General features: G+C 35.9%; 1 protein-coding gene across 2 annotated transcripts; it reads right to left on the minus strand.

The window, feature by feature from the left end:
* Positions 1–340: 340 nt before the first annotated feature.
* On the minus strand, positions 341–25,287 carry LOC113500913 (terminal nucleotidyltransferase 5C). 2 transcript variants are annotated; one of them, XM_026881842.1, is made up of 3 exons: positions 24,574–25,287; positions 5,419–6,368; positions 341–5,051 (listed from the first exon to the last, which is right to left on the minus strand). In XM_026881842.1, exons 1-3 carry the CDS (start codon positions 24,643–24,645, stop codon positions 4,769–4,771), a joined length of 1,305 nt encoding a protein of 434 aa, XP_026737643.1. In that variant the 5' UTR covers positions 24,646–25,287; the 3' UTR covers positions 341–4,768. The 2 variants fall into 2 exon arrangements, with proteins under 2 accessions (XP_026737643.1, XP_026737642.1); XM_026881841.1 differs by having other exon boundaries at positions 341–5,099; positions 24,574–24,908.
* Between the last annotated feature and the right edge of the window lie 242 nt (positions 25,288–25,529).

A 25,529-nucleotide genomic window follows, 5' to 3' on the forward strand; every position in this document is an offset into this window, starting at 1 on the left:
AGTAATCACTATTAGTAAGCTAGAGCATGTGGTTCTCCTTGCAATCAGATACGTTTGTGCTCTGTCATGTTTCGATAGCATGTTGTTTTAGACAGTATTTTTTGGAAAATATTTTTTTTTGCGTCAATATGATATTCAAGAACTGTTTCCAATATGATATTACCCGTCAATACCGGGTTGAATAGGTAGGATAGAGCTTTTCTTTAAAATATCCATTTTATTTCCTGATTAAACTGCATTGACACTATCGGGGAATGTCTGTTTTTCAGTATGTATATCATGATAATAGATTTCTTAAGGTTCACCACATCTTTAGGGCATAAAAATAAAAGACGACAAATCACTGTTTATATCACTTTTTTATAATTTATTTTCACAACATTTTTTATTTCTGTAAAATTTACAATAGCTTAAAACTCCTCACAAATATAATAGTAATTATGTATCGTAACAACACATCGTCGCTATTCGTGTGACACGAAACAGGCAACATGGAAGAGAAAGAAAAAAATAATAACTATAATGTAAATATACTTGATATAACCTAACAATAAGCTTATATAAGGTAAGGCCTAACAACCCCTATGCTAGAGAGTCGGTGTGTCGAGCGTTCGCTTTTAACATATGAGCGAGAGACGCGACACGGCGAGCTCGTAGACGTGGCGGCCGACCAAGGACCAGCTGTGTGGCTGTGTAGCGTCATTGGATGTCCTGGAGGTCTGCCATCACGACTTAAAGTAATAATAAAGTGGTTCTGGAAAGAACTGAGCAGTACACGGTGTAGAGCGACATGTCTCATCCACACCCGCAAGAATATTACTATAAGACGTGATGACAGGCCTCCTGTCCCAACAACTCTTAAACCAGAATTGCTGTGATTGTGCAAGCGGGACAACGCCCTGCACGTAACACTATCTCGCTTTCACAACTGCGACATCCTAGTTTATTTAACAAGCAGACTTGAGTTACTGTATGACTTATTTCACAGATCAAATTAAAAAATAGAAAAAAAATACCATAAAGTCAAGGGGGGTATTCAAGGAACACACGGAACACCGTTTCATGAGTAACTCATTGCGTTCACGCAAGTACTTCCAGGTTATGACTCTTACAGCGTTAGTATTCAGTAATTACGACTGCAATTTTGTTGTAATTAATAATTTGTATGTCCTGAACGTGTTCTGTTAGTGAATTGCTTCCTATTGGATGTTTCTATAGAGTTTAATCGAAATTGGTTACGCACTATTACGCTGTTAAAAATATAATGTAGAGCAATTTTCCTTTTGTTTCATTGTTTTTATGGAAATATTTTTCAGGTATAATTTTTTAACAGTAATTCAAGTATTTAACACATAAACAGTATTATTAATAAGCCACACCGCTGCTAATTGTCAAGACCACCATATCTACAAAACATCGCTTTTTATTTCGGCGTTTGCGTGCATCTCCACAAGAACTTTAAACACATAAAACCTTGTTATATTTTCATTAGGCCAACAGATTAATGTACTTTTCTTTTTTCTTAAAGTTTTTTTATTTGGGTTCTTGAATATATAACTAGATCTTAGTACCAACGCAAAACAGACAAGTAAATGCTTCTAGTTTTCAATTCTAATTCACTAATTTATCGTAAACATTTTTGCATTTTTATCGAAATACAAACAAAAAGGTTACAAAGGTTCATCGTTTTATCTTTGAAATTATTTAATATTTTTCGTCACATTATACGCCATGGTTATGAAATGAATAACATTCTTGAATTCACACAAATACGTTCTTTTTGCTACTCTTAATAACACCCATCTACTATATCAACAAGATGTTAAAACGTAGGTAAGTATGTATCAGTAGGTGCTTGACATATCGCCTTAATTTAAATTACAAAATAGCGAATGCAAAATATAAACAAATGCCAGTTGTATCAATAATGTTGTTAAATTAATGCCAAGTTTTTAAGAGTCATGTCACGTTTCATATCATGAAGCATTTGGTAACATTTTTGTAACATATTATTAAAATTTAACAAAAGTTTGTAAAATCCAAGATGATGTTATATTTTTAGAATACTTTGAAAACAAAAAACTACACGAAGCCAAACTTTACTTTACTAGAGATACTTATTCTGAGCAGAGCTTTTTATATTTTTTTAATCCAATTTCTTAAAGTTAAGTACATTACTTGGATTTACATTATATCTTAAAATAAATATCTCCAACAGAAAACTATTATCCAACAATATATACATATATTAAACATACACTCAACTATCGCACGCAAACGCCTTTTGACCAGTGCTCATTAAAAATTAAAAAATAATAATTATAAAATAAGGCTAGCTGAAAACTGATGGTAACTTTAGAAAAAAAAAAACCCTAAGCTACATTGCAATGTCTCTCTTTGCTAAAAATTTCGAAATATTAGACCGTTGTATGAAAGCGTTGAGCCACGTAACAGTGGTTGCATGGAAGAGCTTTACAAGCTAACAAGAATCCCTCGCGACGTTACACTGCCTTCGAATTGTTAAGCCATCCTCATATGTAGAGTTTAGAGACAGCATTCCATTATCCGAAATAGTGACGTCACAGACTAAAGAAAAAACTATGTAGATGCTATAATATTATGCTATGTAGGAAGCGTTTCAGAGTTGGCTATGTAAAAATGTCTAACGTTATAAAACTATGTCTTCAAGGACTTTACAAAGACTGGATATTAACTGGTATATTCCTACGCTAATATACCTACATAATTTTTTCGATAGCCTAGAGAGAAAAATCACAAAAAAATATACCATCGAATATAGTTTTTATTCACGCGAGGAGGTAGTTCTTAACGGATCTTGCCAATAGCTGTTTACAATATAGATATAACAATCACAGTTGTTTATCATAAATATACTGACATATAGAATGACATTTAAAATACCTGTCGAAAAGACTACAAATCACAACTTAGACGCCTGTCTCGATATAGCAAGTAACACTAGTGATAATTAACTTACATTCACTCTTATTACATATGGAATAAAGTTTAGATTCAGTTAACTATGTTTATGTACTTCATTTATTTCTAAGTACAGACGACTGCGTACTATTTCTAATTTTAAGGTTACCGTGTTCCGTTGCACTCATGATTGTTTGTTTCGAGACGTTCTCGTTCCAAAAATTTCCTTCTAGAGCAAGATTTCGTTCAGATTCAATTGAGAAAATGTTGCGAGACAAACCCGCGTGCCAGCACAAGTCTCTCCCACGAGTGGAACGGAGCACTGGACAGGTTTAACATATATCAAGTTTATCTCGAAGTCACAAACATGACGTATGGCGAAGATAAAATCCATTGATAACAGTTAAAGTGTTCACAATAAAACATTACAATCCCAAAAGTATTTTTGAAGAGTAAAAAAAAAATGAGATCTTAAAATTTTGGTTCGACAGTGAGCAAATCGGGAAAAATTCGTTCATAAACTCGATAGATTGTTCCGAAGTCAACAATAAAAGTTAACCCTATTAGATGATTGTACTTGATTACTTCGGATACATCTTCCGCTACTCGACATACTACATAGCAACTGCTTAGTGAAAGCCTACTTAGTTCCATGCAATGTATACATATATAATATTACTCTGAATATGCATTTGGCAAAATATCTAACACATTCACGTGTTGGCCGGACACTGTTTACACCATCGTTCATATATTCTATATCTCATTAAAATACAACAATAATAATATATCTCTCTATTGGATTTAATCTACATAATGTTATGTAAGTAGATAATATAATCGTCGACAACATGGTTAATTAATACAACAATTAAATCACATTTTCCCATACATCTACAGCTCGTAATATAAACTGCAATTGATGAGTTACTAGTAAAAAAATGTTCATAAGTACTGTGTTACTAAACGTGACTTCACTACTTGTAAATGTTCTTAAAATATTTCTATAATGGTATTTTTATTATTATTAAAAAAAGCGTGAACTTTAATATTGTACACACCTTAGTAATATTATTTTTTTGGGTTTTTTACTTTTTTTATCGTTTTATATTTTTCTACGTGTATCTTAATTTGTTACTCGTACGCCAAGCCGTATACAATACTAGAGCGATCACGGAACGTGTGATTGTATACATACATCCTTTCTGATTGATAAATACATATTAAAATAGTTGTTTACGTGTGTGAGTTAGGAGCGGAGGCACCGCTGCTGCGTTCGTGATCTCTGCCTCGCGACAGGCTGGACTGCTGTTCCTTCGCAAGCCGTCGTTCAAGGGAACCGGTCATCCTTTCTCGCGACTAATTTTCTCACTTAATTAGCAATAAAACTCGTATCCGACCGTTCGCTTCTCCGGGATATTTCGACGGCGAGAGACATGCCACTACTTTTATGGAGACGACTTCTATACATAAAAGCTTAAAAATAACTAACTAGTCTTTTATATAGGCAGACCATCGACTCGGCCTCACTATCTAGCGGCGCGTCCGTCACAATCCACGTGAACGATAATTTTCGTACTGCTGACATATTAACTTATCAACACGAAAGGAGTACGACTAGAAATTACTTCACGTACCGTACACGTACCGGCGAGCCGGGCGGCCGCGAGCCGGCCCGCGGGGGACAATTGACGAGCGAATTGATCGGCGGACAGTGAGCAACGTGACGCGGGGCGCCGCCGCCCGCTCCTACGCGTACATACATTTTTGTTATTCGTATTATATACATTTGGCACTAAATTCATCGTCGGTCGCTGGCGGGCTGCGGTCACGCCGGGCAGGAGGCCGCGCGGCAGCACTCGCAGTAGGGCGCGGGCGGCGCGCACTGCGCGCAGCCGGGACACGCGCCCGCGCTGGCGGCGGCGCAGCCGGGGCAGGCCGCGCAGGCCGCGCACACGCACACGTAGTACGGCGGCGCCAGCAGCAGCGGCGCGCGCGCGCACAGCTCGCGGCACGCCAGCGCCTCGATCAGCGCCAGCGTCTGCCGCCGCTCGTGCCCCATCAGGCACACCGTGGACTCACGCACCACGCCGTGCAGCAGGGTCAGGTACCTGCACCGAGCGACACCTCCAGTTAACGTCAACTCTGATACACAGTATCTGCAAATATGGACAAACAAAGCGAGTTCAAGCGCCGCATTCGTTTATGCAGCTTTAGGTGTTACCAAGTTATGGAGGAGGCGCACAATTACTGAGAAGCCGTTTGCATAAATATTACCGATGCGGTCAATCAAAAACAGCCAACAAAACGTAAACCGCCAGTCTACAACAATTCTCTTTGGAACTTCAAAATGTTTAGTTGGATTTTTAAACAATCACTGCAATGCAGACATTGAAAGCTTTAAAATTGCATGCGAAGGTGTGCAGGATCGCTATGGACAGGGCTGATAGGCCTCAATAGAAGTAAAATGATACATACCTATGCTTGAGCGCCTCTTCCTCCCTGCCGACGAAATGGTTCCGAAGGTAGGCCTCGAGCTTGGCGCGTTGTTGCCCAAGCTCCGGGAAGTCGATGAAGAACCTTGAGCACATGTATCGCTCAAGGGTTTTAATTTTGTCTGGCCGCGCCGGCCGGTAGCCCTTTGCGAGGAGGGCGCAGTATTTGAGAAGCCCGCCGCCGCGGATTTCCTCAGGCTGCCGCGTCGCGATCAGCTTCTCGGCAAGGTGAAGCAGGGCTTCGTTGAAGTCGCCATAAACGGACTCGCCGACGACGGTTGGGTAGAAGTTCTCGCCAATAGGCAGCTGAGCGCACTCGTGGAATGCGAGCAGCGAGTCCAACGCGATTTGGAATGAGTCCACCGAAAACTCGAACTGGCGACGCATCGTGTCAACGAACTTGAGCTCGACGGATTTGTGGCCGCGAGAGTTTCCGAGCGATATCAGGGACCAGCGGTCGCCATCGGAGTTCACGCGGACCATCTTGGAGACGTAGGCCTCCTTGAGGCCAGCGGGAGAAGCGCGTCGACGTGGCGTAGCAGGCGGCATGAGTGTGGACAGATGGCCCAGGACGGCGGCCTTGACACGGTCACAGTGGCGAGCGGTGGGTAGCTCTGCGGTGAAGATGAGGTCGATGTCGGAGTAGGGTTGGGGCCTGTCGGCCAGCACGTGGCTGGCGGCGCCGCCGTTGAGGCGCACGTCCCGCACGTTGACCCCGGCGCCGCCCGCAGTCTGCGGGGCCTCCAGGCGCGCGCGCACGCCCGCCACCAGCTCGCGCAGGCGCACATGAAGCGTGGGGAAGTTGCCACGTCCGTGGATAGCCACCACTTCGTCCATGACATCGTTAAGTCTCGAGACTTGCTCGTAGCTGAGAACGGCATGGCGTTCACCACCACCGCAACCCTCCTCTGATGAAGTGTAGCTCGACTCGCTCTGTAACAATGAGCAAAAGAAAATTATTAAAACCCGACTCAAATTACAAAATATATATGTATATATTAGACCAATTAAATCTAGAAGCATATCAAGGTTATATACGTGAGATGTTAACATTATTAAAAAAAAACAAAACCCCGTAAATAAAGGGAAAAAAAAAACAGCTTGTATTACGCGACTAGCATCTAAACCTAAAACGCAATCTACGCTACAATGTAAGAGTTGTCTTGAGTAATACGCAGAAAACAGCTGATGTATATTACGACAGACCATCATCGTATTTATCTGCATAAGGTTTACTAAGAAAAATCGGAACTACAAATGCTACTTAACTGTTTTAAGTTTACTGTTCTCACAATAGACACTAAATATTGTTATGAGAAAGATGCAAAAAAAAACGTCGGTTATTGGCAATCCGGGTAATCGTTGCATCATTTGATTAATGGCGTATAATAGAAACGCAATTAAAACTGGCTACCGGAGGGGCAAAAAAAATGCAAACAAATGAATGAACTGATAGCTTACTATGTTTTTAGCCAATTCATAAAACAACGCGAAGGTCGTCAAATATGAGTATGGGTGTGTCGTTTGTACAAGTGACTACATATTTGATGCGTCGTGATTGTCCATGTGTGAATTAAAGTATTTGCTTTCACGAAACCAAAGTTCTAGATTCCTTGAATCTGGTTAGGCTATGATAATTTTAGCAAATACAATTGAAATAACAAGTTTAATGTAAATATCTAGTCATGGCTCCAACAATCCTCAGAATTGGTAAAAATATTCAATAATGGTGATTTTATGAGTATTAATGACGCATTGTATCTAAATATGACCGTCATTGAGACGAATGGGACGGCAATAAATCTCTGTCGGTAACTAGTCAATGGTAAACGATTCCTCATAAAGTATTCTATTGTTAAAGTTCAACGGTCTTTGAAAACTAAATGGTTATATTGGTTCTGTCTGTGAGTACGTTTGCTGTAGCTCAGGGGTTTCAACGAAACTATTTTATGAAGAAAGATGATATAAACTTCGTGATTTACGACAAATAGCGATTGACCTGAAACTTTCGACGAAAGTTTAATTTAAAATGAAGACTTCATCCAACGAAATTCGACTCTGAAATAAATACTTCCAATTTACCATTCGCTTTAAATAGCATAATGAATGCACAAAAGAAATTCCATTACGTAATCTGTGCATACAAATTAATGTTGTATCAACTAAGAAAATGAAACTTTAAATAGGTTTTGTAAGGTAGCTAGAAGCTTTTATTAAAATTTTAAAGAAATGTAAAATTTATGCATTTGATTTTGCATTCAAATGAAAAACAAAGAGTCAGATTATTTACTGCAGTTATAGTTAAAAATATAAGAGAAACTTAACTCCTGAATGCTCGAAATAAACTATAAGATTTTCTTGAAAGTATATTCGTCGCCGTATTGCACCATACGATGAAAGACATGGTATGACTGAATTTCTGTGTCCATGTCTAGTTGTCTACTGATTGGAAAATTCTTCAATAATGAGCTTAGTATAGATTCCATAGAAAATAATGCATCTAAGGAAAATCAATGTATAAGAATTGTTAATTGTGACGCATTCAAAAATGGTAGGTACTGCGATCCCTGATCTCGGTTTGCCAAGTTTTTGTTATGGCATCGCTTTGGCTTTGTTCCCGGTCAGCTGAATTATTGGAGAAAGATGCTCCTATTTAGAAATCGTAACGAGCTACACGATGAATGCAATCATATTTATAACAAGATTTATGGGGTACTTAGACTAGGTACTTAGTTTCGGACACTCCGCTTTTTCTTTCGGACACTCCTTTTTTTCTTCTTCCTTAATTATGAATTGGTATTAGTTAACACTCATCAATTGATTTTAAAAATCAAAACCTACTCTGGTTCGAAATTCGTCTGCTTTGTTGCGATTTTTTATTCTTTCTTCATTTTTTTCCATATCTAATGATTTCATCGAGTTTAGATCAGTACTTGAAGTCAGTTGCGTATTTGTTCTTAAACAAAAGAAAAGTTGAAACACTTCGGTCTCACCGTTAACCATCACGTTCTCTTATCTTTAATCCTTCTAATACATGACTTATTATGAAAGCGACAGTTTTAAACATCCATACTTCGAAACACCCAAAACGTGTGCGCATTTCTTTAACTCGCAAAGCATCTGTTCAAATGTCATTAAACGTACCTACATACAGACAGACAGTAGCTAACTCCGTTCTATTATTATCGGCCCACGTTAAATTTATCAATTGCATCCGGGTCGCTGGTACGTAATTAAATACTTGTGGCACCGGCACTTGACCACTTCCCATTTTATTTGTGTCACCGATAATAAATGCAACAGGATTCGTGAACTGGAATTCCTAAAGCAAGTTCGCTTGAGTTATGTTTATTGATAGGTATATTTATTGATTATAGAGAATGTTAATGGGCAATGGAATTATCGGAAGGTCGAAAGGAGTGTGGTCAAGATTGGAAATTGCTTGGTGAGGTCAGTCGAGTGACGATGAGTGAAGTTGTCTGGACTCAAAGAAACGTCATGTTTATTTTGTTTTGATTTTGTCAGGAAGCTACACAATTTGTCTTTTTTTACTGTTTTGTTTACAACATAAACGAGCGTTACTGGGTATTTTTAGGATGGGTGTGTGTTACTCACGTGCATGATTTATTTATATACGACTAGTTTAGACCCGGCTATCACGTGCTGATGTCAGGGCGGCGTTTATAAATATTTAGATGTGAACATCATTAAAATCGAAAACATATTCCTTGTTACTTTTATCTTCTGACCTTCCAAAAAGAATTCGCATATTTATTTTGATAATTATTTGCTCAGATGTTTCTTAACGCTAATAAATGCTAAAGACGCCAGCACCACGTGCGTAAATACGAAACATTGCAACAAAATACATATTATGAAAAATTATTACGTGAGAGCGGTACATTGGCAGCTTCTGTGTTTCGTCCGACTTTCAATACTAATTTCGATGTTCGTTTCTTTTATTTGGCGATAAACATTCAGTCCGATCGTTTAATATATAATAGATAATTAATATTTATGATCTGACCTTCCATACAAATGTCAAGAGTAAATTTTATTAGTATTATCAGGTGTTTATAGTTTATTTCGAGTCAGCCTCGATTATCGCTAATCGGACGCCTTCGCCAATCAATCATCGTGAATTTAAAAAGTTTATAAAAGTGTCATTGTCATTGTCACGGCGTGCGGCGTGTGGCGGGGCGGCTCTCTCGTGAACCGCGCGAAGTGACCTTGTTACGGCGGCCGGTTAAAATACGAAATTTTGTATTGTTTTTCCTCGTCGATTTGAAATCAGGCGGCGCTCGTTGAGGTCAAATGCGCAATAGTAACAAATTGTATTGGACGCCAGCCGTGCTCTCTACAAACTTGAATAAGAATACTGTAACTATTTTTATTGAGCCGTAGAAATCAGCTGTTCTGTGAAGGTCGGCCGTCTCGAGTGTTGCGTGGAGCTGTTATTTAGTTTTACAGTGAGTTATGTGGCGCTGTCTCAACTAGAACAATACGTGTGCAAACTAACAATCATACATTAAGCGGGGAAACAAAAGACAGGCTGGAAAATAAGACTAAATTAAATATAAAGATTGAAACGTGGATCCAGGGCGGGTAGTGCAAATAGATCCAATTTGTAAGAACAGACTCCATCTAAATAAGTTTGATCTATTTAAGAAACCTGATGGAAACTGCTTTTGGATTTATTGTAAAAAGACATTAAGAAAACTCATTTGTAGACATTTGCCAAATAACCAACCGATATTTTTATAATAAATTTTACTTCTGCACTCCGGAGTTTATTGTTTGTGTCGCGGAAGTTACACATTGTGCGGTGACTTATAACACTCGGCTATTCGCGTCATGCACGGATTAAACAAATATTTTACAGAAAAATAAAGTTACGAATGGTAAATGCATGACAACAAAATAGTTAAAACGCTGTTAACGTGTCATGCAATGTCTATTCAAAAACTGGCCACGCAATCGATTTAATAACTCAATTTTACGAATTGCACATCAAACAACATTTTACAATTAAAACATTTTCGGAAATTCAAGTTATAGTTATCAAAATATAATAAACACTAGATCACAAATAAGACACTTCCCTGATAAATAGTAAAGAAATTAATTGTTAAAGCAAACCACTTCAAAATGTCATAAAAGTGCGTTTAGTTAACAGAAGTAACGACGTGCTATGTTCAAAGTAAACGCGTGCCACACGACACAGATCGTGAACTTGCCAGTTTTTGCGTGCAATAACAAAACGCGCGCGCAATACGGAACGGGAATGTGAAATTATGAATTTATATTTCGAATTGTTCAATCGGATTCCAATCGCGCGGGAAAGTTACCGACTTTTATAATTGTCACATTAGCTGCCATTTTAATTCGCGAAATGATTTCATTTTCAAATCGATGCGTAGTTAAATTAAGTATTGATAAAGACTTAATGCATGATGATTATCCAGTAGGATCACAAAATTTAAGACGCCATTTGATAAAACATATCTCTGATTAAGAGGATAAAAATACACATTGCAGCTAGTTATACAAAAACCATAATGTATCTTTACATAATTTCATTCATTTTTATATGAAAAACGGATGTTAGCTCTAACAGGACGGCAACAGCAATGCTTATCCAAACACTTTTATCTATCTAATCTTTTCGCGCAAATTCTCTATCAGTGCGAATTCGCGAGGGAAGTTAAAGAATGCTAGACGTAACAAAGTCTGCGTCAGTGTCGGTGTAGGTTGAAAACATCACGCGGACGAAACACAATACAGACAATACAAAGTGGACTAACATTGAACAAGTGGTCCGACAATGAGGCACGCATCCACCGTGCGTGCGTGCGTGCGAACGTACTCGCTGTGCTCACGTTCCTAGCATTTCTCAGCCGTCGTCACAGCATTCTATACACCATCAAGGTTTTCTTTTCGAGAAACTAAATATAATTTCGGTAAACTGATAATTAGAATAAGAGCAAAATCCACAGTCGAAAACTGTTAAGAAGTATTTAAAATCAGCAAGAACACTGTAAAGGCGTAAAATACTTGTGCGTTGAAAGGATAGCTGTGTTAATCAAGTAAACGACACCCGGCAGAAACACGCAAGTATTAAGAACCCGACCAACATAATAATATGATTCTCATTGTCTAGACGTTATGATAGACTTATGAAATACCGATGTGGCGCCGATCGTATGTCAAAAGTTAGCGGCCGACCTCGCAACAATTGCATTATCGTGATCAAACATTTTAATGTTATAGCAATCGAACTAAAACAATCTGACGATCGATATAATTAGTTCCAAATACCTACCTATACACAGTATTGTTTTCAAAAGATTTACAAGTATAGAGCGACGAAAGGTCAGACCAGTCCATACAATGCAATATTCTCATTGACTTCACAACGCCACACATTATCTAGCATCTGATCGCATTCAATCGTGTGCTAACTTTTATTTGAGTAAAGAGAACAATACCTGAACGGAATATATTAATATAGGATATGATGTTACGTTTCTTTATACGATCGCAACCTACATCTAGACAATCGAGTGGTTACTTTCGATTTCGTGAGGTTAGTAATTAGCATGGCCTCGGCATACGTGAGCTGCGTAATACGGAACGGAACTGGCTCGGCGCGCCGCGGGATCCGCAATGGCGCGGGCTTAAAACGCGAACGCGCGGGAAGGAAGCATTTTCACTTTCTTTTAAATTATATCAACGTGTTATTATTCTAATCGATTCATTAATATTGCAGACGACGTTCCATTTGCGTCACTAGGCCTATACAAACGAAATTAAAAGTAACCCTTGTACTTGTGTAACGAAAACGTTTTGTAACAAAGATTTTAATTTACGACTACCGTCATTCATTTGAAAGTGGTGCCTTTGTTTTATGTTAATAAAGCGAAAAGGACGGACTGTCGGGGCCATCAATGTGGATGGGAATACTTAGCCGATCATTGTCTCATTGGAATTTATGAAGCGAATTGTTTGTTAATTATAATTATCGAGGGCTAGGCCGCGACGAGGTACCTTTGCCTCGCTCATTATAGGAAAAAAGGTCCATTATTCGCACTCTTAGAAATCAATCAATGGTTTAGTGTCGAAGGATGAAGCGCTTTAATTGAAATCGTAATTGTTTGCTAATTCTTATTCTCTTTGAGTGCTGCTATAGTTTAAGTGATTACTTGAGCATGAATTATGGATGGTATGATAATTAGAACAATTAAATAATATTCAAATGTTGTAAAAAGATGAACATCAAATTTTAATAATAAATACCAAATATCTTTTACCATTTCATATCATCACAATGATTACGATGATCTTCACAAATGTCACGTTTCAGAGACAAATTTAAAGTACTTATATTGTTATTAAAGTTATAAGTGACTTTTAATCGGTCACAGTAATTGCTGTGAGATCAAAATTATCACAAGCAGACCACAGTTTTACTAACTAATTAAAATTGTATTTAATTTTTATTACAGCAATAATGTAATCTTAATTGATAGGCATAATGTTAAAATAATCTTCTATAAATAACAATTGTTTGTGTTATCATTACTCCTATTATAAAAGTGGTAAAGTTAAGTGAAGAAAATGAATATTTTCAATGGTAACGAAGGAGTTTTATTCCGTCATTCATGGGAACGACATAAGAAAAGCAATTAAAAAAAAAAACTTGTGATGTGTTTACGAGTGTACTTAAAACATCTTGTCGAGTCCCGGGATCCTGCTAATCATAAATCAGTTTTATGTCGTTATAATAAAGATCAATTACGATTAAACAAAATTCGTATATTTCAGTTTTTATTGTACAAATGACCTTAGTAACAGTTTGAGGCCAGTTAGCAACTCATGTAGGTATGGGTGTGGCATTAATTTACAGCTCAAAATGGAGTCAGAAAACAAGTTTTTTATATCTTTGTTTGTCGTCTTGTTGACATTTATTGTATCTATAACAGCGTTGTTTAATTGTGCTGGTCAATTTATAGCAGATTTATCATTAAATTGTATCGTAGTTATCTTGGTAACTTGTACAGAGTACGTTCACGACTAGTTTTAGTCGATGCTGACCTAGACTTGAGCCGTTTACTCCATTTATTTATTTTCTGTGCGATTGTACTATTTATTTTTAAACTGTTTTTTTTTTGGTCTTGCCAATATACTATTGTCTACAACTATTTCTGCAGTAATTGTGTAGTACAGCAGAACTTATATTTTTAAATATTTTAAAGTTTCCAGCAAAAAAACTTGGGTAAAACGGTTTGGTATCAAGACAGCTAAAACTGCTTTTCTGGAACGTATTATTTTTTATAGGATACCTTTAATATAGGAGTTATTATAGGATTGAGCCGATATTGATTTAAGTGAGATAATGTTCCTCCGAGTATATAATATTTCATAGTTTTAAATGTGACCACAAGTCACTTATGACAAAAACAAAGAAGCTCCTTGTAAATAGTTTTAACCGCAACATTTGTTTACGGTCTTGAGGCAGTACGATTGGAATGTTAAGTAAAATAGCCTTTTCCGTTCAGATGTGAAGGTTGCAGTAATTTAATTATTGTTATCATAATACTAGTTTATTCTTTGTTTGTTATTGTTTTGAGAATACTTCGAAGGAATATTTTCAATGTTTTTAATTGCAATATAAAATATTTTAAATAAATAATTGTTTATTGTATTGTACTTTTCGTGTAAGGAGTAATGAATTGATCAAAGGCCCTAGATAATGTTACCTCGTATGAGATTATATAGACATACTACAAAGTGCACGGATAGCAGATTCATGTTCGACTCATGTGTCAATCATTTGTGAGATCCACGAATGCTTGTTCTGAGTCTGGATATCTTGTGCCAATGGTTGTGCATCCCTCGCGATACAAGGATTAAACTCCTAAGTTCGAGAGTCGTTTTTAATAGGAAACTTCCCTTGCACAACGCATATAACTTTTCTATAACTTTTACTGCTCGATACATTGAAGCGACTTAATCAACATAAACGCTCTGAAATATTCAACTTTAACTTAAACCCACGATTAAGTTTGCTTATATAAATATAAACGTTTATCATTATTCTCATACCTATAGGTATATATTCTTCTATAAAATAGTTGCATGCGTATCAACAATCAGTAGGCATCTTTCCAGTAAAGTAATAAAAAACAATTGAACAGCAGGAAATTTTAAAATTCGAACAAACAATGTTACCATATTACATTCACATTGTCCATGAATTTCAAATAATAACGTCAGTAACCTTTTTGCATGTTAATTCCATTTTCAAAAGTTCAGAGTCTGCTGTCAGGGTCGGTATGGCCATAGATAATCTAGAGTTTGACAGATCTGACCGATTGTCAAAGAACAATAGATATTACCGCATTTTATGGTTTTCAGTTCATTATTATTACAAATATGTTAGTATTTACGACAAAAGATTAATGTACATACATGTTTTCATTGTAAAAATGAATGCTTAAATAACATTTTTTGGCATAACCATACTTTTGAGCAGTATCTGTAGTAAGTATCAGTAATTTTACAGTTCAACTAAACAGAAAATGATACAACACACAATGTTTACAGAACCGATGAAAAAAAACGCTGATAAAAGAAAGAGGTACAACAACACCGTCAAATATTATAATCGAGAGATAAATAAATCGTTTACCTAATCGATTATTCTAGATCAAGGGCTTATCAAGGAGAAGGCTCGGTTATCGAGCACAGTAATTATTTACATTTGGACGTCAGTCGCTGCGCGTGCGACGGCGCATACTAACTACGTCCTACAGCATTCCCTTGTGTAGCAACCGTTGGCAGCAGAGGCGTGTTTTAATAAATTCTCGAGAGCTGAGACGACGTGACGCCTCTAGCAGATACTTAGGCAGGTCGCATACGAGAACTCTGTACAGGTATACATAGTATTAGGTCTATCAATATCTCAAGTTAGACTGGTACAATTGGAAGCGAGACAGCGCACTACATAGCGAAGATGAGTATTCTTCAAGATACGATGGTAGGCCCCCAGCAGACATACAACAAATACTAGGAGCAATAAAGGGGAAAGAAAAGAGGACTACAAAGCATTATAATATATATAGATTTGTCTCTTTTCGATGTTAATATTTCTAAAGCATATAGTACGGCATCTTTCAATATAAGACTACTCTAGTCCTGTGAACGGGAAAGCGCATTACACAGCATAGAGCCGCGTCCCTCTTTTACAATTGCAACAGTCTTGCCCTCCGTTGTACAATCAGCCTTAATGCTAGTTAAAAGTTACTCGATTTATTAGTCAGCCTTCAATGTTGATCGGGGGATAATCGAGTGTATAACGAGCATCGATTAACGGTAACGTGAATCGCAGTCGGTACAACTAGGTGTTGCAGAATTGATGAGCTGTAATCGACTTATTGATATGTAATACGCCTTTTTTCGATTGCGTTTTGTTTTTCTTGCTTTAATTAAGTGTCTATCATGAATTTACGAGTTTTTATGTTTGATTGATTAATTACTTTGATCCAATTTCGTGGGTTTTGCGTTATTTCGTTCTTAGATTTGTATCTAGAAAATAAATTTGATGTTTACCAACTGGGTTTGTAGGCGTTTACGATTTCGTCAATCAAAATAAAAACTAAAATGTGTAAACATTTAAAAAATGTGATAACCTTAAGTTTTGAAGTCCAGAGGTCTTATAATCTGTATAAAACTGTAACTTTCAAGTCGTTTTCGTAATTTGATATTTCTGCTGAAAGACAAACGCTGAAAAAGCATTCTTATCTTTGCTTTTAATTCTGGTTATTAAAGTAATATTAGTTATTTACGTAAACCATATTTAACAAGTTTAATTAGCACTTTTAAGGATAATAAATAATTTCGATAATTTTAATGAATTATGCACTAATAATATACCTGTTGTTGCTATGTTTCATTACCTACACAGCTGAAATCAAATCAACCTTACTCAAGAGGATAAACTAATTCTTTAAATAAATAAACCTAATTAACACAATTAATTAATAAAATCAAATATAATAAATAACATAAATGCTGACAACCAGTCTAATATGGAATAGGTGCTAAGTTAACACAGAAGAATGGTTAGAGGAGGTTGGATTAGCATCTTGAATAATTATCGTAACGTTTTAAAAGTGCCTGGAAAACGGCCTTCTTGAAATAAAACTGCAGTTTGCCTGAAAGTGTGTTTTCCCTGCTACACTGCTCGATTAACTTTTTTTACACCCTCAACCCTTCAACGATATTCACAACTCTCAACTATATTTGTTGCTTCTTCTGAATGAAGTCTACCAAAGGCTGTCTGTAAAAGATCGCTCTCAGCGATAAGACCGCCCATTGCGGCACCATGTTACTATTTATATTCGTCAGATCCTGTACCATGTACTAAGGCGGCTCGCAATAAAGAATAGTCTATTCGATTACGCTATATGCAAATGAAATTTTGCATTTGGACTTTAACTATATGAAATACATTATTAATTATAATCCAAAATAATGAACGAACAAGTGCTGGACAAATGCTTTTCTAAACCCGTTGAAAATCGGTACGTTTAAGCTTAATTAATTTTTCATATTATACACCGTGATTTTTTAGTCGTCTTATAAAAGCAGCACAGTTCATGTATCCAATGACTACAACACATTCATGATAAAATAGGTATTTATGAGATTTGAAAAAAAATTAAATGCTATTTTTATTCAATATTATGATTGATTGAATTGATGCAATTCGTAGTTTTTTAGAAACACAGCTCTGTTGCGAGCGCGGTCCGAGCCTTGTAACAATGGTGAGGGGCGTGGGCGGCGGCAATTTTATTATTTTTAAGAGTATATTTTAGATTTCTCTTGTTTAATTTTCTTCGTACTTATTATCTTAGTTGATGATAAAAAAAAAATAATCGCGCCTAGGGGTATTTTACGTCGGATGTAACATGAACTGGGCTGCTTTTGTAAGACGACCTAAAAATCACCGTTTATAATTTTGTTTTTTTATAATATACGAAACAGTTTCATAATATAATCAGGCATTTATCACGTGACACCGGCTAATGAATTCGAGTTTGATAATCCGCGAACATGTTTTGCGTTAATAAAACGTTATCAGGTCATAATTTTGGAAGCGAGATAAGTTATGGCTGTATTTGTTTATGTTTATACATTTGTTATGTATAAGTATTGATTATGAAATATAGAATTTATAATTTAGAAGAGACGACTTACGATGGTTTGGATTCATACTCTAAATGACTTTGGTCTCCTTTCTTAATCCCCGATTTCGGACTACTGCTGGCAGCTTAAACAAAATAGAGTACACAAAAAAAAAATTGTTTGAATCTTTGAATGCGTAAATACCAAAAACTAATTATAATACTAAATCCGAACCAGTCAGCCAATAACGTTATAATAACGACCAAATAAGTGCATTAATGAAATAACACTTATAATGATAACACCTGTCACAAAAATAAATATTTTGTGGTCACTGTCGACCACAAGGTACGTCACTTTGACTGCCAATCATCACAAACATTCAGACATTCACAATAACGGACACAAATAGCAATAATACTGATATTGTTATTGACCACTATTTATCAATAATGTGGTCGGGGAGGGGTGTGATAGTTAGTGTGTTTTTCACTTAGAGTAAGCTCACTCAATTGTGACGTCACTATTTTGTCTGTGAGGGGCAATGTTCTTTAACTCGTCTTTCTTGCTTGATTTGTCGTCAGATATCAGACAGTTTTGTCTACAAGATTCTTTTTCATAAAGTGTTGGCTAAAAAGCTGAAACAAAGCTTAGTTATCTAAAATAAGCACTCGCCCTAAGATATAGTAAAAGAGACAACCAATGAGGTTGTCCAAAAAGAGGATATATGTTCAATATGAAAATATTTACCAACTTAAGAAAAATAATTTAAAAAAGGATGAATTTATTTTTCAAAGTAAGCTTTAATATGCTAGTTCATTATTTAAAATAATTCCTCATCTTTTAATGTAAATTCTTAACAATAACAGTACATAATTAATAATAACGTCATATTTATCACGGATATAGGTAATAGGCGTTAATCTATTGAATAGTATCATTATTATAGAGTAGTTGTTTATGGAAAAACCTGACATATCATGGATATAACGATCGCATTATAACTTGTATGTAATAATGACTATCTCATATTTTTCCTTTATGAATGAAATGTCATGATGTGAATACAAAATTAGAATCTGTTAAGACTTTGCTGTGGATTTGTTCCTTGATCTTTTGCGACCAATCAAAATAAATGGTAAATTCTTATAGAATGATTTTTATAGAAAATTAACTTGAATGTTGTATGAATATAGGTGTTAAAATTACTTTTCTTTATTATTTGATTTTTGCATCAAACGCATGACAATCATTGGCTTTGATGGGCATATTTTGTTTATCCAGTAACAATTTATCATTAAGAATACAATTCATGAAACTAATAAACTTATTTATTTATAAAAAGCACAATACATTTTTCGACGAATCCCATAAAATTCTTGTAAAATAATTCATATCAAAACGAATACTTTCTAGAGTCACGAGCCTCGAACCCAGTACAAAAAGGGCACGACAGAAAACAAACTCCCCTCTGTATTTAAATAGCAGCCCATAATTCAACTGAATCATTTTCTATTTCAGTCTAGACTACGAACCGTTGTCGTTGTTTGTCAAGTGTGTTTCTATAAAGCAACAGACATTAGCTGAACTACGTCATATTAAACTCGAACAAAGCAAGCCACGACCAATAGGTAAGAATTAATAAACTGAATTATTATCAAGTCAGTAACCTTGAACAATAAGGTAAACCGTTATCAAAGTGAAAGTATTTATCACGTAGATAAGTTCTGATAGCGATTACAAGTAATAATAAATAGATTTATTATTGAAAGTGTTTTGTAATCGTTTCGTTTTTGCTTTGGATCAATGAACGCCTTTTGCAGTGTTCCAGGGTTGGTATTAAGAAATCAGTGGGGTAACTACCACCTTTAAAAGAAGTGTGGAAAGGAGACAACGCATTGCATGTAGCATAGTGGCGTCTCGCTTCCACATCTGTAAGACTTACTTTTGCCGTTGGCAATAGGATGTTTGTATTAATAATAAAACTTGTATTTCTCAAAGATTAGATAAAAATATTGTCAGAGACATCTCGTAACGTTATCATTTGGTTACATAAACAGGTTAATTTAGAATTTGTCGACTTGAATCTATTTTTGGAATTCAAGATAAAACTTTAACGGAAATTGCATTTAAGTCAAAATTCTTTAGCTACTCTACAGCAATGTTATCTCGTTAGTCATAATAGTACATTTTATTTTTAGATAAATGAATCTTTATAGCATTTGTGCCAAGTGAATCTATAAACATAATAGTTCTACAAGAAACTATTAAGGCCTGTACAAATATACATACATTATCATATGTATGTTGCCCTAAGCCGTACTTGTATACAATTTGAAATTAAAACTTTCATGTATTATGTATCGGCACGCATGCAAATTGTCCTAGATACATATAATTTGGGAACTGTCAATTTGTGCGGACTGTAGTTAGAATTAAAGTGGTAGGTATGATTTTACCTAAAGAAACCAAACATGTTTAATAATTACAACACACAGATATATTTGAATACTATTTGCAATGTGTAGATAAGAGACGATTGAGGATAAAAAAAATTATTATAGATTTTAAACTGGAATTTAGAAGCAGATTTTTCAATTGAAGAATACAATAGAATAAATTATCATATATTAGATTCTATTGGTCTACGCGTTGTGGGTCAATTGACATAGTCAGTTGTTTTACCAAAATTATGGTAAGTAGAAAATGTTCTAAAGGCGAAATAAACTACGGGCAGAAAACAATTACACAACACCCAATAACACACCTTACTGCACAACACTTACAGTTGTAAATTCTTTGCATCTCGTGTTATCAACTTTGCCAAACCTTTACTCTAACAAATATATTTATCTCGTAAGTGTCACAGAGATGTTTATCTAATACGATGGTTATGTGATACGATGCGGATCAGAATGTCTGCAGTGTTCTGAGATAATGCTGTTTACTATCATATGTATGTATATGTCAAGGGTATAAACTTGAAATATGTTTACTTTCGCGTTTTAGAGTATCATTCATAGATTTTTTTTAAACGTACTTTTTGAAAACGGGGTTTTCCACGTGACTTCGTCGGCGAGGTTATGAAAATGAAAGTTTGGATTTTCAAAATTGGACTAATATTTTTAGAGAGCAAGCTTCTTTTTCTCGTTTTTGTATATTAAATTACTTTTCTTTCGGTTCCTTTCAACCATAACGTGATTTAATCCTCTTTAATTAAACGAACGCAAGTTTCAAATACAAGTATAATTTTACAACTGATTGGGCCCGTCCGTCACAAAAACTGATACCTATAGTTCTCAGTCGTCATAACGTCTACTGAACAGTTAATAGTTAAACAGCCATAACAATAAAGAATGAACACGTAAAACATTGACTGTAAAACCATCGCGTGCACTGGCCTCGCGAAAGGCACGACGCACACAGCGCCACAACAACCGCCCGCGACATTGGGCTGTTACAAAACTGCCGCGACCCACATTCTGACTGCATCCGCGAGTGATGCCGATGTACAAAACTCTTCATTTCTTAATATCAAGGATGAAACGATCACGAGAAGCGTGCTTTGAGCTCTGTATGCGATGCGTATGTCGAACCAGTTTTGGTGATTTTTGTAAAGGTGAAGCGACAATACATGCTAAAATGTATGCTGTAATAAGAACATTGTATTTAATAGTATTTATATATGAATTGAAAGCTTATTTCTGATAAACACATTAATACATTTAATTTATTAACAGAAATGAGTGTATGAAAAAAAAAACTTAAACAATTATATATTTGGCAATCGTAGATTACTTTAGATTTAATTATTAATACTTATTGAATAATATAGACAAGCTTATAGGGAACATTAAATAATGTATCGGCGTTACAGTTCACGGTTTTATTCTGCATAATCCTACTACTATTATAAAGGCGAAAGTTTGTAAGTATGGATGTATGGATGTTTGTTACTCTTTCACGTAAAAACTACTCAATGGATTTGAATGAAACTTTACCACAATATAGCTTATACATCAGAATAACACATAGGCTACAATTTTTGAGGTTTCTAATGTGACGTCGTAAAAAAACACATTTTTTGCTCTTATATTGCAAACGCTGACTGAATCCTACAAGATAGATAGAAGGCAGCTATAAATTATAACTTATATCTTCTAACCACGCGGACGAAGTCGCGGGTAACAGCTAGTTTATTATAAAAGCTGAAAAGCTAAGTGTTAACTTATCTATATGTAAATAATACAGTGTGAACAACTGACCCTATTAAGACAGAGGCTAAAGGTCACAATTAATGTTAAATGTATTGGATTCAGTATGTTGGAACGGTGGGACTCCTATTGTCTGTAAAGAGTCTAGAATATACACATGTAAATAATGTTCATTCTGTTTTTAGACTATTTTTAATAAAATACTTTTGATAGTATTCTACAGAAACGTAAATAAAAAAAACATTTAAATTTGTATAAATCATTCGATGTAACTTTTTTTTTTTTTAATAAATTTCCGATCCAAATTTCGAGTGATAAAGTATTAAATTGATCTTTACTCAAAGAAAAACTAAATATTTTAAATTGAATTTAGGGAAATATCAAAATAATATTCATTGTACGTTTTTATTACTCAAGATCGTGATTTGTGTTTGTAATTGTTTGATGCATGTTAAGGTGTTATTTTGATAATGATTGGTTATATCCTTTTAATGCGATATTCTGATGCAGAATTATAATTAAATTATAAACAATTTTAAAATATATACATTTGCGATCGGCCTTCTTGTTTACTGCATATTATGAAATCGCGTTTTATAGATTGCTATAAACATTTTAAAATCAAATAAAATCTTTATAGAGGATACAACAAAGGATTGTATTTAATTGAATAATATTTAACAATAAAAAAACAAAATCATTCGAAATTCAAACAAAAAATAAAACAAAAGAATCGTTCACGACAACCAATCAGACGTAATACGTAAATGTGCAGAAAAAAACTTGATTTTTATAGATATTAATTCGTTTAAAAATAAACGATTTATATAATGACATTGGCATAAACCCACACAACCACATACACGTGTTTTGTCCATGTGTTCAGTTTTTTCTTTATTCAGCGTTGATTTGCCTGAGTGGCAATGTGAAACATTAACATGTACCGTACCAGTATGCATTGGAAAATTGTATTAACAATTCATCGGATAGAAATCAAAATGGAATTATAATGCAATACGAATACACGAGAATATATGCAATTGTTTTAGAAATGTTTTGTTTGATAACTATTTACAATAGTTAATCTGTATAGTCGTATAGTGAATGTACTTTAGTTAAACCAAAGCAATAAATACAGAGTGAATGGAATGAAAGAGGTGTGTCAAGATCATAGCCACACACAACCAGACTTCAAATTTAATACAAAAAAAAAATTATATAAAAGTAAAATAACGAAAAAACAATAAAACAAAAAATTTCTATAAATAATAATTAGAAAATAAAAGTTTCCTCATTAATTACCAGTTTTTATGTAAAAAAAGAAATAGGTAAGTAAACCAGAATAGTCAGGCCACATATTTATATTTTGCATAGTTTATAAAAATAAAACAACGTCTCAACACATCGTACGATTCGAATGTTTTTATTACGATAATATGCAAATTATATTTCTAGTTTCCCGTACATTATATCGCTAATCAATGTACTTTTATTTTAATTTATACATAATTTAAAATAAGAATAGGAATTTGATAAAATTCTACTTTTAATTTAATTTAGACTTGTCTAAATTTAAAATTTATTTTAAAAATATTTTTATATGTAAGATTAGGCATTAAATAATCTGATCAACTGTGATTAAATAATATCAGATAAATTACATGACATTGTCATGATTTGCATTAGTGCCGATTGTTTATGAAAATTGACAATATTATTTAATTATTTACACAATATCAAACGAAAATTAACATCCGTAGTCAATATGAGCGCCATAAATGTATTCTTACTAAAACTTGAAAGAAAATTAGAGTGTTGGAATCTTCGTTTCGACGCATGCGCACAAAGCGTGCACTGTTGCTAAGCATTGCGTGCGCTCCAACATGCCCGGCTGGACATGGATTCCGACGCTTTACGCATATTGTAACACCGACCGTTGCTATGCACCGATACGATCTTCTAATCAATTTCAATTTTATTCGATTCATTATTTTTAATTCGATTATTTTAAAAGTCGAGTTGGATATACCTACATGTTACATTTTGTTGCTATTCGACATTGTGAAATGTTTCACGCCTCTGGTATCACGAGATTACATTATCGTCAGCCGACATGCCTCGTACTGGCTAACATAATCAAAACAATTTTAACGACATTGCGTCACCGCGGCCAGCGCGGATCCCCGCTCGTCTGCAACAAGCTCCGATGGTTTTATTACCATGAATCATTCTAAATGTGCGCCAGAATCAACGGCAACGCGATAAACTATGGGGTAGGACAGATATCTATTATTAACCAAATACATGTCACCGCCGCCAAGCCACTTTCTAATAAATTATATCGACTTATAAAAGTACAATATCGTAGGTTACACTGTGGGTAAATGTTCTCACGTAGCAAATTCTAGTTATAGGAATCATGTCACAAACAACTGATAAGGGCAACCGCTTCCGTTGACCGAACGACACGAGTTTTCACCGCGGGTAGAAAACGCGCGCGATCTGCATAAAGTCGGGCGGCGCGCGCCGAGCGGCGAGCCTAGTGCGCGCCGCGACGAATACCATCGCGTAAAAGCGCATAACATTTAAAATTAAGCGAACCGACGCCGTAAGTAACGAGACAATAGTCTGCGCCCACGCACCTATTCACCGATATTTTTTTCACTAATACGGAACTAGGTCTGGACGCTTGGACCGGCGCCATCAGCAGCCATCACATGATGTTCCACACTCACCTTCATGTCGTCGAGCATGTCGCAGGCCGAGTACAGGGCCGCGGTGTCGGGGCTCACTTTGATGACGCCCATGGTGGAGCTGATGCTGTCAGGGGGAGATCCAAGCTGGCAGGAGCGGAACACACGAAGGACCGAGCGGGCCGTTTGCGTGCGTACTGTCGTTCCTGACAAGAGTTGGCTTCGATATTCTTTACGTATTGTTAGAGCGAGTGACGCGTGAGTCGGTATAGTTTAGGAACACTAGGCGCGAGACGTGCTCACGCTGTGACCGAGCCGCGCGGACTGAAGTCTCAGACGCCAGAACACAACTTCGGACAGTGAAAGGGTCTTGACGTCACGGACACGATAACGCGTCCCCGCGCCTCGCGCCCGCGCCCGCTACTTGTTGCTACACTTCGCGCTCCGCTCGCACGCGCCGGTACACGCATATCTCCGTCCCGCTCACTAATGACATGACACCTAGTCATTTGATTAAACATATTCGTGCCTCCACAATACGCACGGTCTATGTTATCGTTTTGCACACAATATGTTCTGCGATTTAATTAATTTTAAACAAAGAGCAATATGGTGCACGAACGACCTTAAATCTCCGTTAAACTGGTTGAAAACACTCTTTATTTATAAACCATTGCAGTTGCATGCGGCACAACACACTAGACAAATGGGTATAATTTGTTTACATCGATAGGGCTTCGATTGTACTCGTATAGTTACTGTGACGTCAAAACAAACACTCGTAGAGGGCTACGTTTTGCGTAGGCGTTGCGTGCGCCATGGACCCATGCTACGAGCGTAGGCGTGGCTACACTCGTAGATGATGCGTAGCTACCTAAAAACTACCCTTCGGATGTAAATAAAGTTTTGAAAGTAATAAACAAGTTGTTGTAAATTACTAAAATTCGCAGAGTGTCTGTGAAGTCAATTTAATTCAATATGAAAGAGAAAGTTAATTT

Source organism: Trichoplusia ni, chromosome 14 (genome assembly GCF_003590095.1).
Source record: "Trichoplusia ni isolate ovarian cell line Hi5 chromosome 14, tn1, whole genome shotgun sequence".
Classification (NCBI taxonomy): Eukaryota; Metazoa; Arthropoda; class Insecta; order Lepidoptera; family Noctuidae; genus Trichoplusia; species Trichoplusia ni.

What these genes read in the sequence shown, in the direction of transcription:
- LOC113500913 (XM_026881841.1), bottom strand. Translation starts at nt 24,645, where the DNA reads ATGGGCGTCATCAAAGTGAGCCCCGACACCGCGGCCCTGTACTCGGCC. An exon ending in ACATGCTCGACGACATGAAG is followed by an intron (nt 6,369 to 24,573) that starts GTGAGTGTGGAA and finishes TCATTGTTACAG; the next exon opens with AGCGAGTCGAGCTACACTTC. An exon ending in GAAGAGGCGCTCAAGCATAG is followed by an intron (nt 5,100 to 5,418) that starts GTATGTATCATT and finishes CCATATTTGCAG; the next exon opens with ATACTGTGTATCAGAGTTGA.